This window comes from Thunnus thynnus, chromosome 17 (assembly GCF_963924715.1).
Source record: "Thunnus thynnus chromosome 17, fThuThy2.1, whole genome shotgun sequence".
Taxonomy (NCBI): Eukaryota; Metazoa; Chordata; class Actinopteri; order Scombriformes; family Scombridae; genus Thunnus; species Thunnus thynnus.
The window spans coordinates 16,667,020-16,678,992 of record NC_089533.1 but is presented as its reverse complement, the minus strand read 5'-3'; the positions used below and the strand labels follow the sequence as shown (position 1 = coordinate 16,678,992).

At 41.1% G+C, this 11,973-nt stretch overlaps 1 protein-coding gene across 5 annotated transcripts in view; it reads right to left on the bottom strand.

The window, feature by feature from the left end:
• Nucleotides 1–2,198: 2,198 nt before the first annotated feature.
• Nucleotides 2,199–11,973, bottom strand: part of LOC137168703 (septin-9-like) — a 68,298-nt gene continuing 58,523 nt past the window's right edge. For all 5 annotated transcript variants that reach the window (XM_067571470.1, XM_067571473.1, XM_067571471.1 and 2 more), the window contains 9 exons: nucleotides 11,643–11,852; nucleotides 9,027–9,155; nucleotides 8,549–8,630; nucleotides 8,085–8,222; nucleotides 6,462–6,579; nucleotides 5,552–5,647; nucleotides 5,264–5,360; nucleotides 3,881–3,932; nucleotides 2,199–3,710 (listed from right to left, as the gene is read on the bottom strand). In XM_067571470.1, the coding sequence (XP_067427571.1) occupies nucleotides 3,569–3,710; nucleotides 3,881–3,932; nucleotides 5,264–5,360; nucleotides 5,552–5,647; nucleotides 6,462–6,579; nucleotides 8,085–8,222; nucleotides 8,549–8,630; nucleotides 9,027–9,155; nucleotides 11,643–11,852 (1,064 nt within the window). In that variant the 3' untranslated portion in view covers nucleotides 2,199–3,568. The remainder of the gene's footprint in view (nucleotides 3,711–3,880; nucleotides 3,933–5,263; nucleotides 5,361–5,551; nucleotides 5,648–6,461; nucleotides 6,580–8,084; nucleotides 8,223–8,548; nucleotides 8,631–9,026; nucleotides 9,156–11,642; nucleotides 11,853–11,973) is intronic.

The following is an 11,973-nucleotide window of genomic DNA, read 5'->3' as shown; positions in this document are numbered from 1 at the left end:
TGAGTACTACCCCTCTCTCTTTTTCCTCCTGCTCCATCTTTCAGTAAATGTGTGTGTGGCGGTTAATATGGCTGGTGATGGTTGGACTAATATTGTTGAGGGACATTCAAGAGAAACTGTGAACATCAAGCCTCATCTGAACTAACTAAGTAACGACAGTAGTAGTTTGGATGGTGGTAACTGTTTTTCATGTTGCTTTTGTGGAACTTTGAACTGCAACGCTAGCTCAGTGAGCTTTGTTGTTACAAGTTAGCCCATTCTGCTCTGTGATCCTTGCCTGTATGTGTGTGTTGCTGCTGTAACGTTATGTAAATCTACTTGATAGACATGACATGATGGTAACAATACATGTGTGAAAAAGAAATGGTCAAACTGCAGGAATTCCTTTGCTTGGCAACATTGTGTAACTTTGATTAGCACCCAGCGGCTAATTTGCTCAGACCATAAAGCTGTAGTGGCCCGTTGGGCAGTGTGTGTAAAGTCAAGCCGAGGCAGGACCCAGTTCATTCCTATGAAGGTTGCTCAGTGGTGCATGAAGCCAAAAAAGCCACTTACCACTGTAAAGGAATTACCCGGATGAATGCATACTGAACACACTGTATGGGCGCATTGGGCCCATACACTATACGCACCAGAGACTTCTGCTGGCTAAGCCAGCTAACTTCTGGTTTAGCTCTCCGCTAATTTGAATAGGATAAAATAATGCAATTGCCACTCTTCTAGATGTTCCAAATGTTATTGGACCGAATGGATCAAATTCTGATAGTGAAATGAGTCATTTTACAGAAGCTGTGAGGCTCAAAAAAAAAATCTATTCACCGTTTTACAGCCGCTCTTTCCCCTTGATTGTGTGCAGGAAAAATGCTTTTTGGGCCCAAGGTGGACCCAGAACTTCCACAGTTTGACTACTATGTCAAATTGGCTTCAAAGCCTGGCGTTAATATGAGGCTTCAGCTGTCTGAGTTAGTCAAATGAAGTGGAAATTTTCAAAAATTGCAGTCTTTTTATTACAAAATTCACACTATGTGTTTCCCTGGAAAGTGTTTCCCTGTTGAGCTGCTGTGGGGGTATAGTAGCAAAAAGAAGGAATTTTCTTTTAAAAAGGCTGTAATTTTTGAAGATTTCCATTTGATTTGACTAATTTAGACTATGAAGCCTAATTTTAGCTTCACTTAAACATCTGAATACATTTTGCACAGAACAAGGACTGTGGATTTTGTCCCCCATCACATTGAAAGTGAATAAGGAAGGATCTTTTAATGGCTAGTATGAACAGGAGAAATAATTAAAGTGAACAAAACCTCCTTCAATGTTCATATGGGCACCTGACTATTGTTTTAAGGCAGACTTCAAAGATTGCGATCCTATCCTTTGAATAATGGGCTATTTAATTTTAAGTTGTCTTAAATAGAGACACTCCTGTGCACAAAGCCATTCATCTGGATTTTTTCACTTTAAAACATCACATCAAATAACATCAGTAATTTCACATTTCATCATTCACAGATTGGTGTAACTAAAGGGGTGTATTTTATTAGGAACTATGGGAAAACACCTCCATTTTGGATTTTTTTTTTTTGATTTTATATTTCTGTCCTCCTTGGGCTGAATCCATCCAGTGTGAAGTTCCTTAAATTAAATCAAAACATGTAAATCACTAAAAATGTTGTTTTTCTAACTTGATATATCTGTTAGATCTGTCAACATACTAACTGCTAAACCCCTCAGTGTGCTCTCCTCCAATACCTCAGGACGCTGATGTCTGCATATCCTCACACTGAATCCAAGGTCTTGTCTGGAGCTCAGGACTTGCCTTCTGTCATCTCCTGTGCTGAGGAAGAAAATACGCACTCATGCATTCAAGTAATTAGCGCTAATCAGCCATACACTGACTTAGCAGGTGGCCATATTGATTTCAGAGTCTAATCAAGGAAAAGCTTAATGACATGGCAATTAAAGTGCTCCAGTATGTGAATTACACCTGCGATTAAATGCTACAGGGATCCTGTGTAGTAGAAAATGATCTTAAGTGTGGTCTTCCACATACAGTCAGAGGATATGAGCTGATGAACTCACGCAGTCCGGTTGTTCATGTCAAGCTCGTCTGCAGGCTGGCTCTGTAAAATGTATTGATGGGAGGAAAAAACTGTGTATACAGCAGTTTTAAAAGAAGAAAAAAAACAATCAAAGAAAGTAAATATTTACAACTTTAATCTTTATTTCTTTAAAATAAGATAAAGGAAAATTTGTTATTATCAATAATACAAGTACAAAAAAAATGTATCAGAACACAGAAGAATATACAGGACAGAGCATGACAGTGACAGCTGAGGGAATTATATATGGTTCAAACAGACAAAGATCCTTGGTATATTATGAAAAATAGAAGAAAAAGTGGGCTGGTCAATGTAAGATTTGTTTTCTTTTTTTCCAGATAAGAAAGGGAAAAGGATTGAGAACTGTCTAAATGTAGGCATCTTGGCACCAACAAACCTGCTCTCTTTCCAGTTTCAGCCAACACACTAGCAAACATTTTCCTATAAATAAGGCACTACGATGGGCTCAAATGCACGTGTGAGTGTATGTGTTTGTGTGTGTGTGTGTGTGTGTGTGTGTGTGTGTGAGAATAATCTGAATAAGTGGACCACAACTGATGACAAACGTTCACATTTTATATCGTGCATAAATACTCATTCATCTTAAATCACTTGAAGATATTTCTATTAATAAACAATGACATTTATTACTGGGATTTAAAAAGACATCAAGGACCTGACATCCATATTTAACATGACATGAACATATGACGAACAGTTAAAGCAAAACACAGCTTGTGGCAAATAATATAAACTCAAACGTACTGTATGTGCTATTTTGATATCCTTTTCTTGTTTACCTACAGGGGAGAGCACTGAATGATGCTGCATCACACAGACAGACTGGTCCGACTGTATGTGTCACATGTTGGCAAAAGTGCTGCCCGGCCCCCTTTCCAACACGCTTTGTCAATGTATGCAACTATGTAGTGATCAAGTGCAATCCACACATGTTGATACAGGTGTGTGCTTCTGCTACAGCACAGTTGCTTATAAGCGCTGCGGAAAAACATCAAACTTGAAAAAAGTAAAAGTGGACAAAATTAACATGTTACTGATTTAAGGCAGCTCTGACACTGACACGTACTGAGTGTCAGATCGTTGTGTTTGGCAGATGCTGAACTTTTGGCACCACGAGTAAAACCACAAAGGTTAACTTTATGATCGGGAAGCAGATAAAAATCAAGCTGCAGCACATTACGAAGAATCAAACTTCTCTTCACTCTCTTTGTCCTCGATAGTGAGAGGATAGTGTTTGTTAATGTGGCCATAAATTGACATGAACAGTCCATTCAGCTGCTGAGTCATTGAAAATACAGTCCCTCTGGCAGGCTTTTAAGTTTCTATCCCACCTGTGAGACGAGGGATGGAGTGGGGGACTGGAGTGGTGGGAAGGCTGTCAATGAAGGTCAAAGTCTCATAGCAAATGAATTACACCGAGTTGAGGTTAACTGCGGAGGAGCGGGTGCTGTCTACATCTCGTGGGCAGCAAGATGATGATCTGGGATACCGTTGGCATGAGCCACCACCGTGTTATTCTCATTAAGACGCCTCACGCGATACATTTCATAGTGGATGCTGCTTGTGATGTCCTTAATGTTCTGCATATGGGTCCTGAAAGAAACACACATATATACACCCATAAGAAACCAGTACAAGAGATGGACGAACTTTAAAACTTTACAATAATATATACAGTAAACACACACTAATGCAGCGAGACAAGGCTGCATGAAAACAGACAGAATATAAGATATAATGATATCGAGACAAAATCTACTCACCTGATGAGGAGATCCCGTAAATAGGCAAACTCACAGTGGGCTATGTTCTCAACTAATGGAGAGAGAGAAGTTATGAGTTATAAGAAATAATCAAAAGTGAGATAAAACAGATAACAGTAGGTGCCGGCAAAAAAGGAGCAAAAGGCAGACAGTATGAGCTGTGAACTATGCTATGTGACTGTTTGCTGTTAAGTTTCCTGATTATTCCACTAGGTGGAGTCTAACCTCAGTGTGATGTCCCTAAAGACACAGAGATTGGTCATCTCAACACTCAGATGCCTTCACTCACTGCAGATCTCTGTTGCTAACTTCATCTACTTGCAGTTCTGAATAGATAAGACTAACTGATCAAAAAATTCCTGCCAGGCGTGTGTATGTGTGTGTCTGTACAGCACATGCTGCAGGAAATGAAACTTCCTTTATGAGACACTTGATAGAGGGGTAGAGCCTCCTGCCTGGAGTGGATAACATAATTACGTATTTAAAAAGGAATCCTACGGTAAGAATGGATCTTAACAAAAAGAAAGAGTAAAATACCAACACTGACACCGTACTAACATTAAGCTGAATAAGTTCAATTCTAAAAACCAAAACAAACTGCACACAAACAACTATTAATTGACCTGGTTCAAGTTTTGTCATTACTTTTTGAAAAATTCAAACAAAATACAATTGTAAAGTTTTCCCCATACCATCATGTTTTATTGCTTATGTGAGCATCCTCAGTGTTTCCTTTATGAAACAAAAAGGGAGCAATGAGTGAACCAAGTACCCAAATCAGGCTCCTTCAGACACAGAGTGTCTGCTAGAGGCCTGTGCCAGCTGCATGGCACACGACACCAGTCTGCAAACTGAATGGAGCATTGTTTTATTGACCGACTGTCTCAGAGAGGTCTTTACATGTCTCCCTTTTCTCTTTTCTTCTCTATAAATTAACTGCCAGATTAGTTATGTGCATACTGCCAAATTAACCTGATGTGCCAGATGGTTTGTTACACAGAACCATCTGAGAAGTCGTCTGGAAACTGTTTGGAAAGGGCGAGCACTTTCAAAAAATACTTGGCAGGTGATTGGATGAACCATCTGTCCATCACCATCTATCACCATTTTACCTTGCGAGGCAGCTGGATTTGCAAGATTGCAAAATCACATGAGAATCCTCATTAGACGCTGATTGGTCCGAACCACTGGTGGTTCGGACACAAGTGCATAACTTGAAGCCTGAAGAGATGGATTCTCGTGTGATCTCGTGATTCAAGCTCGCAAGGTAACTGCCAAATGCCATGCTGAAAGTTTCCTAAAAACATCATAATAATAAGAAGGGAAAAAAAGGAAAACAAGGAGAGAGAGTGGAAGAGGAGTGAAGGCGAGAGGGAGTTGTACCTTCAATGGTTCCCCACTTGGTCTTCCTCCCCAGCAGCCTCCTGCCATTGACTTGGTATTCCTGATCGCTGCCCACCACAGCAAATGGGATCATCTCCTGTTCACAGGTTAAAAGGTCGGCAAACAATGGAGTCAGAAATCATTCAGATAAAGTACATTAAAAATGACTCTAAATGGATTTAGGATGACATAGCTCTGTGGACAGGCATGTCTGAGCATAAATGAGGATGACTGAGTCACAACCTCTGCTGGACATGTTACAGATCTGCTACAACATCATGCTCTCACCCTGATCTTTTCGTTGATCATTCTGTCCTCCGCATCCTCATCAAATTCCTTCTGAGGGTATACATCGATCCCATTGGCTCGCAGCTCTTCCCTGATCTGTTGAAATACACAGAGAAACACAATAAATCTTTAACCTGCTACAGTTTTGAAAGGATACAAACTAGGCCCTTTAATTGCTGGAGTAATTAGGCAAGACGTGCTTCATGCCGTCTTGAGAGACATCAAATAAATGCACCTAAATCGGCACAATGTACAGATTAAAATGGTTTTAACACAAATCTGGCTTCTAATCTACTCCAAAAGTTTGGGCTTAGATGTTAATCGCTGTCTGTGTACAAACACAATATAAAACCTAACAAGATGGATGCTTATGCATAAACCTGTGCACACACCAAGTCTGCCGTGAACATACTGTATACAAAACACACAAAAAAAAGACACATAATTGTGCACACATAAACCAGAGGGAGTTTAGCGTCCTCATTGCTAATGAGAGGAGGGGAAATCCTGAGTTTCTTGAAGACGATGCCAATAAAAACATACAAATGAAACGCTGCAGCTCTATTGACTGTGTGGAGGCAGAGTAGAAAGTAAGGGGGGTAGAGGGGTAAAGAATGAGAGATGCTCTTCAGCTGTTGGTGTAATATAGTCATGTTTTGTTACTGTCCAGACTGAGAGGAGAATACAAGAAAGAACCACCAACACACCACCAAAGAATACCGCAGGAACTTATCCAGTCACTGCTTACTGTACCACAACCACACAAAAAAGGAAGTGTAGAATGGGAGCCAAAAGGAGGATGCTTCTCGATTATAAATGTTGACTTAATGGTAAAAAAAAGAAAGAAATGAGATAAAAGGATACATAAATCTATTACAAAAAAAGCAAATGGAAGACAGAAAAATGTTACCTTCTTTTTGAAGAAGTCCCTCTCCTCTAGGGTGAGCGTATCCGCCTTAGCAATGACAGGGACAATGTTGACCACCTTACTGAGACGTCTCATGAACTCTACATCAAGAGGCCGCAGACTGAGAGGGAGAGAGACAACGCGAGAGAAAAAGGGAGGAAAAGAGAGAAAGAGAATGTGAAATGTAAATGAAATGATGAGCAACACAAAACTCTTCCACCAGAGGGCAGATGTTTCTAACAATTCTCTCAGATGGAGGAACAACTGTACCTACTGACATATTTACTGTTCACATTGCATCTGTGAACTAATCATCTTATACAGTGTGTTAACAGCTATATGAGTTTGAAAGGAATTGTAGTCGGTTTGAGGAGCTCAGGACTTTCCTGCAGTTTTGAAAAGTGTCTGCATGTGGTTGTGGAAGCAGCCTTGCTAGCAACACTTCCACAAAGACCAGCCATTGTCAACACGGAGTCTTGTACACTCGTGCATAAGCACACTTAAAGAGACAAAAGTGCAAAATTGATTGCATGCACCCAGACGCACACAGACACACTGTCTCTCTCGTCCATCCTGCCTCTCTCTCCATTAGGCTTTTTAAGGCATAAGCAGCTGTTGGCCAGGCCATGTGACATCTGCAGTGTTGGATCAACATGAAACATTACTGGATGGGGCACAGACACAGGGGGCCATTTCACAGAGCCCCCTGCCTGAGTAAAGACAGGCCATGACACAAACATTAATAGAGGTGCAGCACTATAATCAACTGTGTGTCTTTGTGTGTGTGTGTGTGTGTGTGTGTGTGTGTGTGTGTGTGTGTGTGTGTGCTCGAACCAGGCTGACAATCCACAGCTGCTTTAAACATTTTCCAAAGACTTGCCGCTGCACTCGACTAGAGTTACACAAATGCAAAAGCTGTAAAGTGCGCGGTGAATCTATCGCTTGATGGACATATGAGACTGTGTATACCCTCCCCCAATTTCTTCTCCTACTATACCCGAAACCCCTGATCTCGGAACAGTGAGGGGCTGAACCAACAGAGTGTGCGGAGAGGGAGGGCAGTTTGTGCACTTCGATCAGAGCCAGATGTGTGTGTCTGTACGAGATCCAGCGAGAGAGAGACATGGGACATTGTGCTGCTCCGGGGCCTGGCGAGAGCAGCCCATCTTTCCATTGTGTGTGTTAATGTGTGCGGGGTGGGCTGGTGTTCTCGGATATGTTGCACAGTGCTCAGAGGAAATGTGTGGGGATGTGTGTGTACAGTATGTGGGGTAAGAAAGCCGAGAGACGTTCCACACTGCCTAGAATAAACAAAGGCAGTCTGTATCAATACTTGATCTGTTTGCACATATGCAAGAGGCAGCTGTTTAAGGTCCAGCTGATGTAATTCTAGTCAAGTCTGGTCAATCCTTGTTATTAAGTGACTTTACTTATAACAAAAGTCACCTTTTGGCCATGATTCACAGCGATTATAATTAGATTTATATCTTCTCTGTCTTTCACATCTTGCATTCTACTTGATGAAGACTTTCTCATCTAAGAACAACAGAGGGCAGCACTGGTATTATTTGATGTGGGCTCTCAAAGAAGAAGGGAGAATTAATATGTGCTTGTATGAGTCCTTACCAGTGTCCGGTTGGGGGGATGAAGTATATGCAGCAGTGGACTCTGGAGTCTGGGATCCTTTTCTTCCTGTTGATGTTGATCTCCTCCTGCAGGTACGCCTCGTACTGGTCGTTAATGAATTTCATGATTGGCTGCCAGCTAGACCGTGGTAGGGATGATAGAGGGAATGAGGGAGGAAGGGGGGCGAGGCAAGAGATTGATAGATAAAAGAGGGGAGGAGGAAGAAACAGAGATAGAAAAGCAAGTGAAAGGGCAGATGGAAGTGGGAGGGGCTCAGACAGTTTGAGAGAGAGAAAGAGAGAGAGAGAGAGAGAGAGGAAGATAAGAGTATAGAGTGACAGAGAACAGGAAAAGGAAGACAACAGGAAAAGAAAAGAGAAAGGGAGGCGCATTTGGTTAGACACTGGTGCCAATTCAAATCTCAGTGTTTATGTAGTTAATGCAACGAAAAAATTGTAGTGTACCAGTTCTCGTTATTGATCTGGTCTCCAAAGCCTGGTGTGTCGATAACAGTCAACTTCATTCTCACTCCCTTCTCTTCGATGTCTGCAAACAAAGGAACACACACATGGTTAGTCAGTGCCAGCAGACTGTATACAATAATGCTGAAAACACTCTGAACTTTCAAAAATGTAGCATTATTCTGGGATTGTACTGCCAATTTTTTGCCTGAAAGACATTCAGACACTTATGTGAGAGGATAATTTGTATAACATTTTCTAAAACAGCTGTTAAGTTTGTGTTTGGAGTGACTTGACTTTACTATGACTGATAGAGGGAAAAGTGTAAATACAGAAGGAAAGTGTAAATACAGTACAGAGTAGAAAAACAAAGTGACGTATGAGATAGATGTATTTTGGCTGACACACCTACAGATGGACAGAAATAAGCCAAAAAAGACGGGACACAGAGAAAACACGAGGGGGTTCAAGAGGGCCGTACCATGACTGATGGACTTGATTTCAATCGTTTTGGGGATCTTCTCCTGGGCTGTAGCCAGCACTGACTTACGGCTGACTTTAGACTTGAACAGCGTGTTCATCAAAGTAGACTTTCCCAAGCCACTCTGTCCTGTGAGCAAAAACCCAGTCAGAGAATAAGACAGTGAGAAACACACACACCTCATGACAAATATTGAAAAGAAAAGAAAAAAAACTACTCTTCCATAGTGACTGATCGCAGTCTCAACAGTCTAAACAGTCTACACAGTATAACATTGGTGCCATAACAAACCCAAACAAGATTCAATGATTATTTTCCACGGCAATTTGAAACTCAGGGTGACTCCAGGATGTCAGTTGTTGGGCTGAGGCAGTGACAAGCTGCAGATATTTGTCTGCATAAACACTGCCAGTACACATGACCCCAATCCAAACACACCAACCAAAAGCAAGAATGGATCCAAAGTATACCAGTTTTTTTTTTTTTTTTTTCTAAAATGATCAGGAGGCTTGGATTGAGTGACCAGAAATACAGAAATCTTCATACATTAAATGCAATCCAATAGTAGTCCTGTAATAAATGCCACCTTTAAGAAACTTAATTCTGGATGGCACTATGTCAGAGTCAGAGATGAGTGTAAATGAATGGATGATATATGGGCAATACTATAATCATTTTACAGAGTCTAAATACAAAATGTTTTATATTTACTTTAATTATATCATTTGCTTTTCACAGACACTTTTAGACTAGATGACTACATGGATCACTGCTGTTTTCTTCTAAGTGCATAACAGCCCAGTGAGTTCATGTTGCAGTTGGCTGATAAAATGCTCTCCATCTGGATAAGATGTACTGACTTTGGCGACTTTATTGTAGAAGCAGATGAACCAGTGAGAATCCCTATTGTGGGTCATTAACAACTGTCTGTCTATATGGATGGGACCATCTGTGGCCCCTGCGCACCATGTTAACATGACTACGGGTTGATGAAGAGGAGTTTGGAGGGGCCCATTGGCCGGTGAACATTCACAGTTCAATTTCAGGTTAAGTCAACATTGAGAACTTCACTGATTTATGGAGAGGCACACTCAAACACAGTCGCATGGGCAGGCAGTCAGCAGCACATGTTGCATGCAAACATGGATTGATGCAGCAGATGCTTAATCCAACATCTGCAGAATTTAATGGTTGGAATTCATACTTTTTCTTATGCAGTTGGAAGTTTAAAAAGTCGCCATCACTACATGCCAGATTAGCTTTTTATCTTTTTTATAGCTCTGGCAACATTGATGACGCACACACTATACAGTGTCCACACCTCTTGCAACAGCTGTATTTCCCCAAAGTGTCTCAGCCCAACATTCTCCCAGTAACAACCGTCACAACAGTGATGCAGTGCCAAAATCCCACGCTTTCTTATGTAGCACACCATAGTAGTATGGATCTTTTTTTGTAACTATGACAACATATATTTGGGGATGCTTTCATGATGAAGACAAGACGAAATTACTGGCAAACAAAAACTGACTAAATATCATCATAATATTGTTTAATTGAAAAATGTAAAGATTTTTCCTGCTTCCCTTCTGCACAATCAAAAAAGGAAAAGGGAACATTGCTGTAAGTGTTTGTCATCATGCAACTAGAGCTAAGTAATTAAATCATCTAAATCAAATCTCTGAAGTACTCTCATGGCCATAAAAATACAAATCCAATCATCCACTTTTAAAAAAAGTATCATTCCTCCCTGTAATGCTCTCTTTTTTAAGTGGTGGAATCTAATTTCACCTGAATGCAGAAACCACATGGAGACTGAGCGTGTTTAATTCTGTTTACCATTGCCTCTGCAACTTTACACAATTCAGTCTCAGCCCCGAGGCTGCCTTTTGAACAAGCTTTTTTTATTTTCGAGGATAAAAAACACAGACCAACTGGCGCGACATCATCCAGAGGAGACATACAGTAGGGAGGTGCTGTGGGTTTTATGGTGGCCTGTCTACTGTGGAGGTGTGCTTCTGTGTAATTAGCTCCTCTTTTAAAAAGGTGCCTGATCACAGTGACGAAGACTCAATGGGAAAGAGAGTTTTAAGTCCTGCTGTGTGTGGCTCAGGCTGCTTATTAAAATGAGGTTGAGCCCTCCGTTTTCTGTCAAAACTTGATTAGAGAGAAAGCAGCATCATACCTGAATAACAGGACGCATGTTATGATTGCTGACTGAGGTCGTTTTGAGATAAGCACACATTTAGTTGTGGGTTAATATGACATGAAAACAGACTTTATAGTCTACACTTGACGATAATACTCAGAGAATTAGAGAGAAAGAATTCATCCTCATGATTAAAAATTCATCTTTTCAGTAAACAACATAATATCATGCATGCAGCCTAGTGATGTAGTTGCTCAGGTTTCAAGTAAATGTCAATTGACAACCATTCATTAGCAAGAACTCCTCCCTTTAAGTTAAATTTAAGCCCTCACTGAGAAATTCATCCTTTCCATCTGACCACTTCTAAATATTTAGGAGTCACACTGCAGCACACAGTGACCAACTCCAGCTCTGAGGCCTGTATAATATCACTGAAACTTCAGTATGTGTACACAAGCTCTACTTACCCACAACCATAATGTTGAGTTCAAAACCCTGCTTCATGGCCTTCCTCCTCATCTGTTCCAGAATGGCGTCGATGCCCACATAACTGAAGTCCACCACGGGGCCACCAGCCTTCTCCCCGTATATGCCACCCACTGCTGGGGACATCATAGTATCAGGCACCACCGCCTCAGTCATGGCACTGCTGGTGTAGCTGGGAATCACCTCTGGCCCTGATTTGACAGAGAGGAAGAGGAAGAGAGAGGGTTAGAAAGGAATGAGTTGAGGTTGTGATAGGGTATGAAGGGAACGGGGGTGGAGAGCTGTAATAGTACGTGTGTGTGATTAGTAATT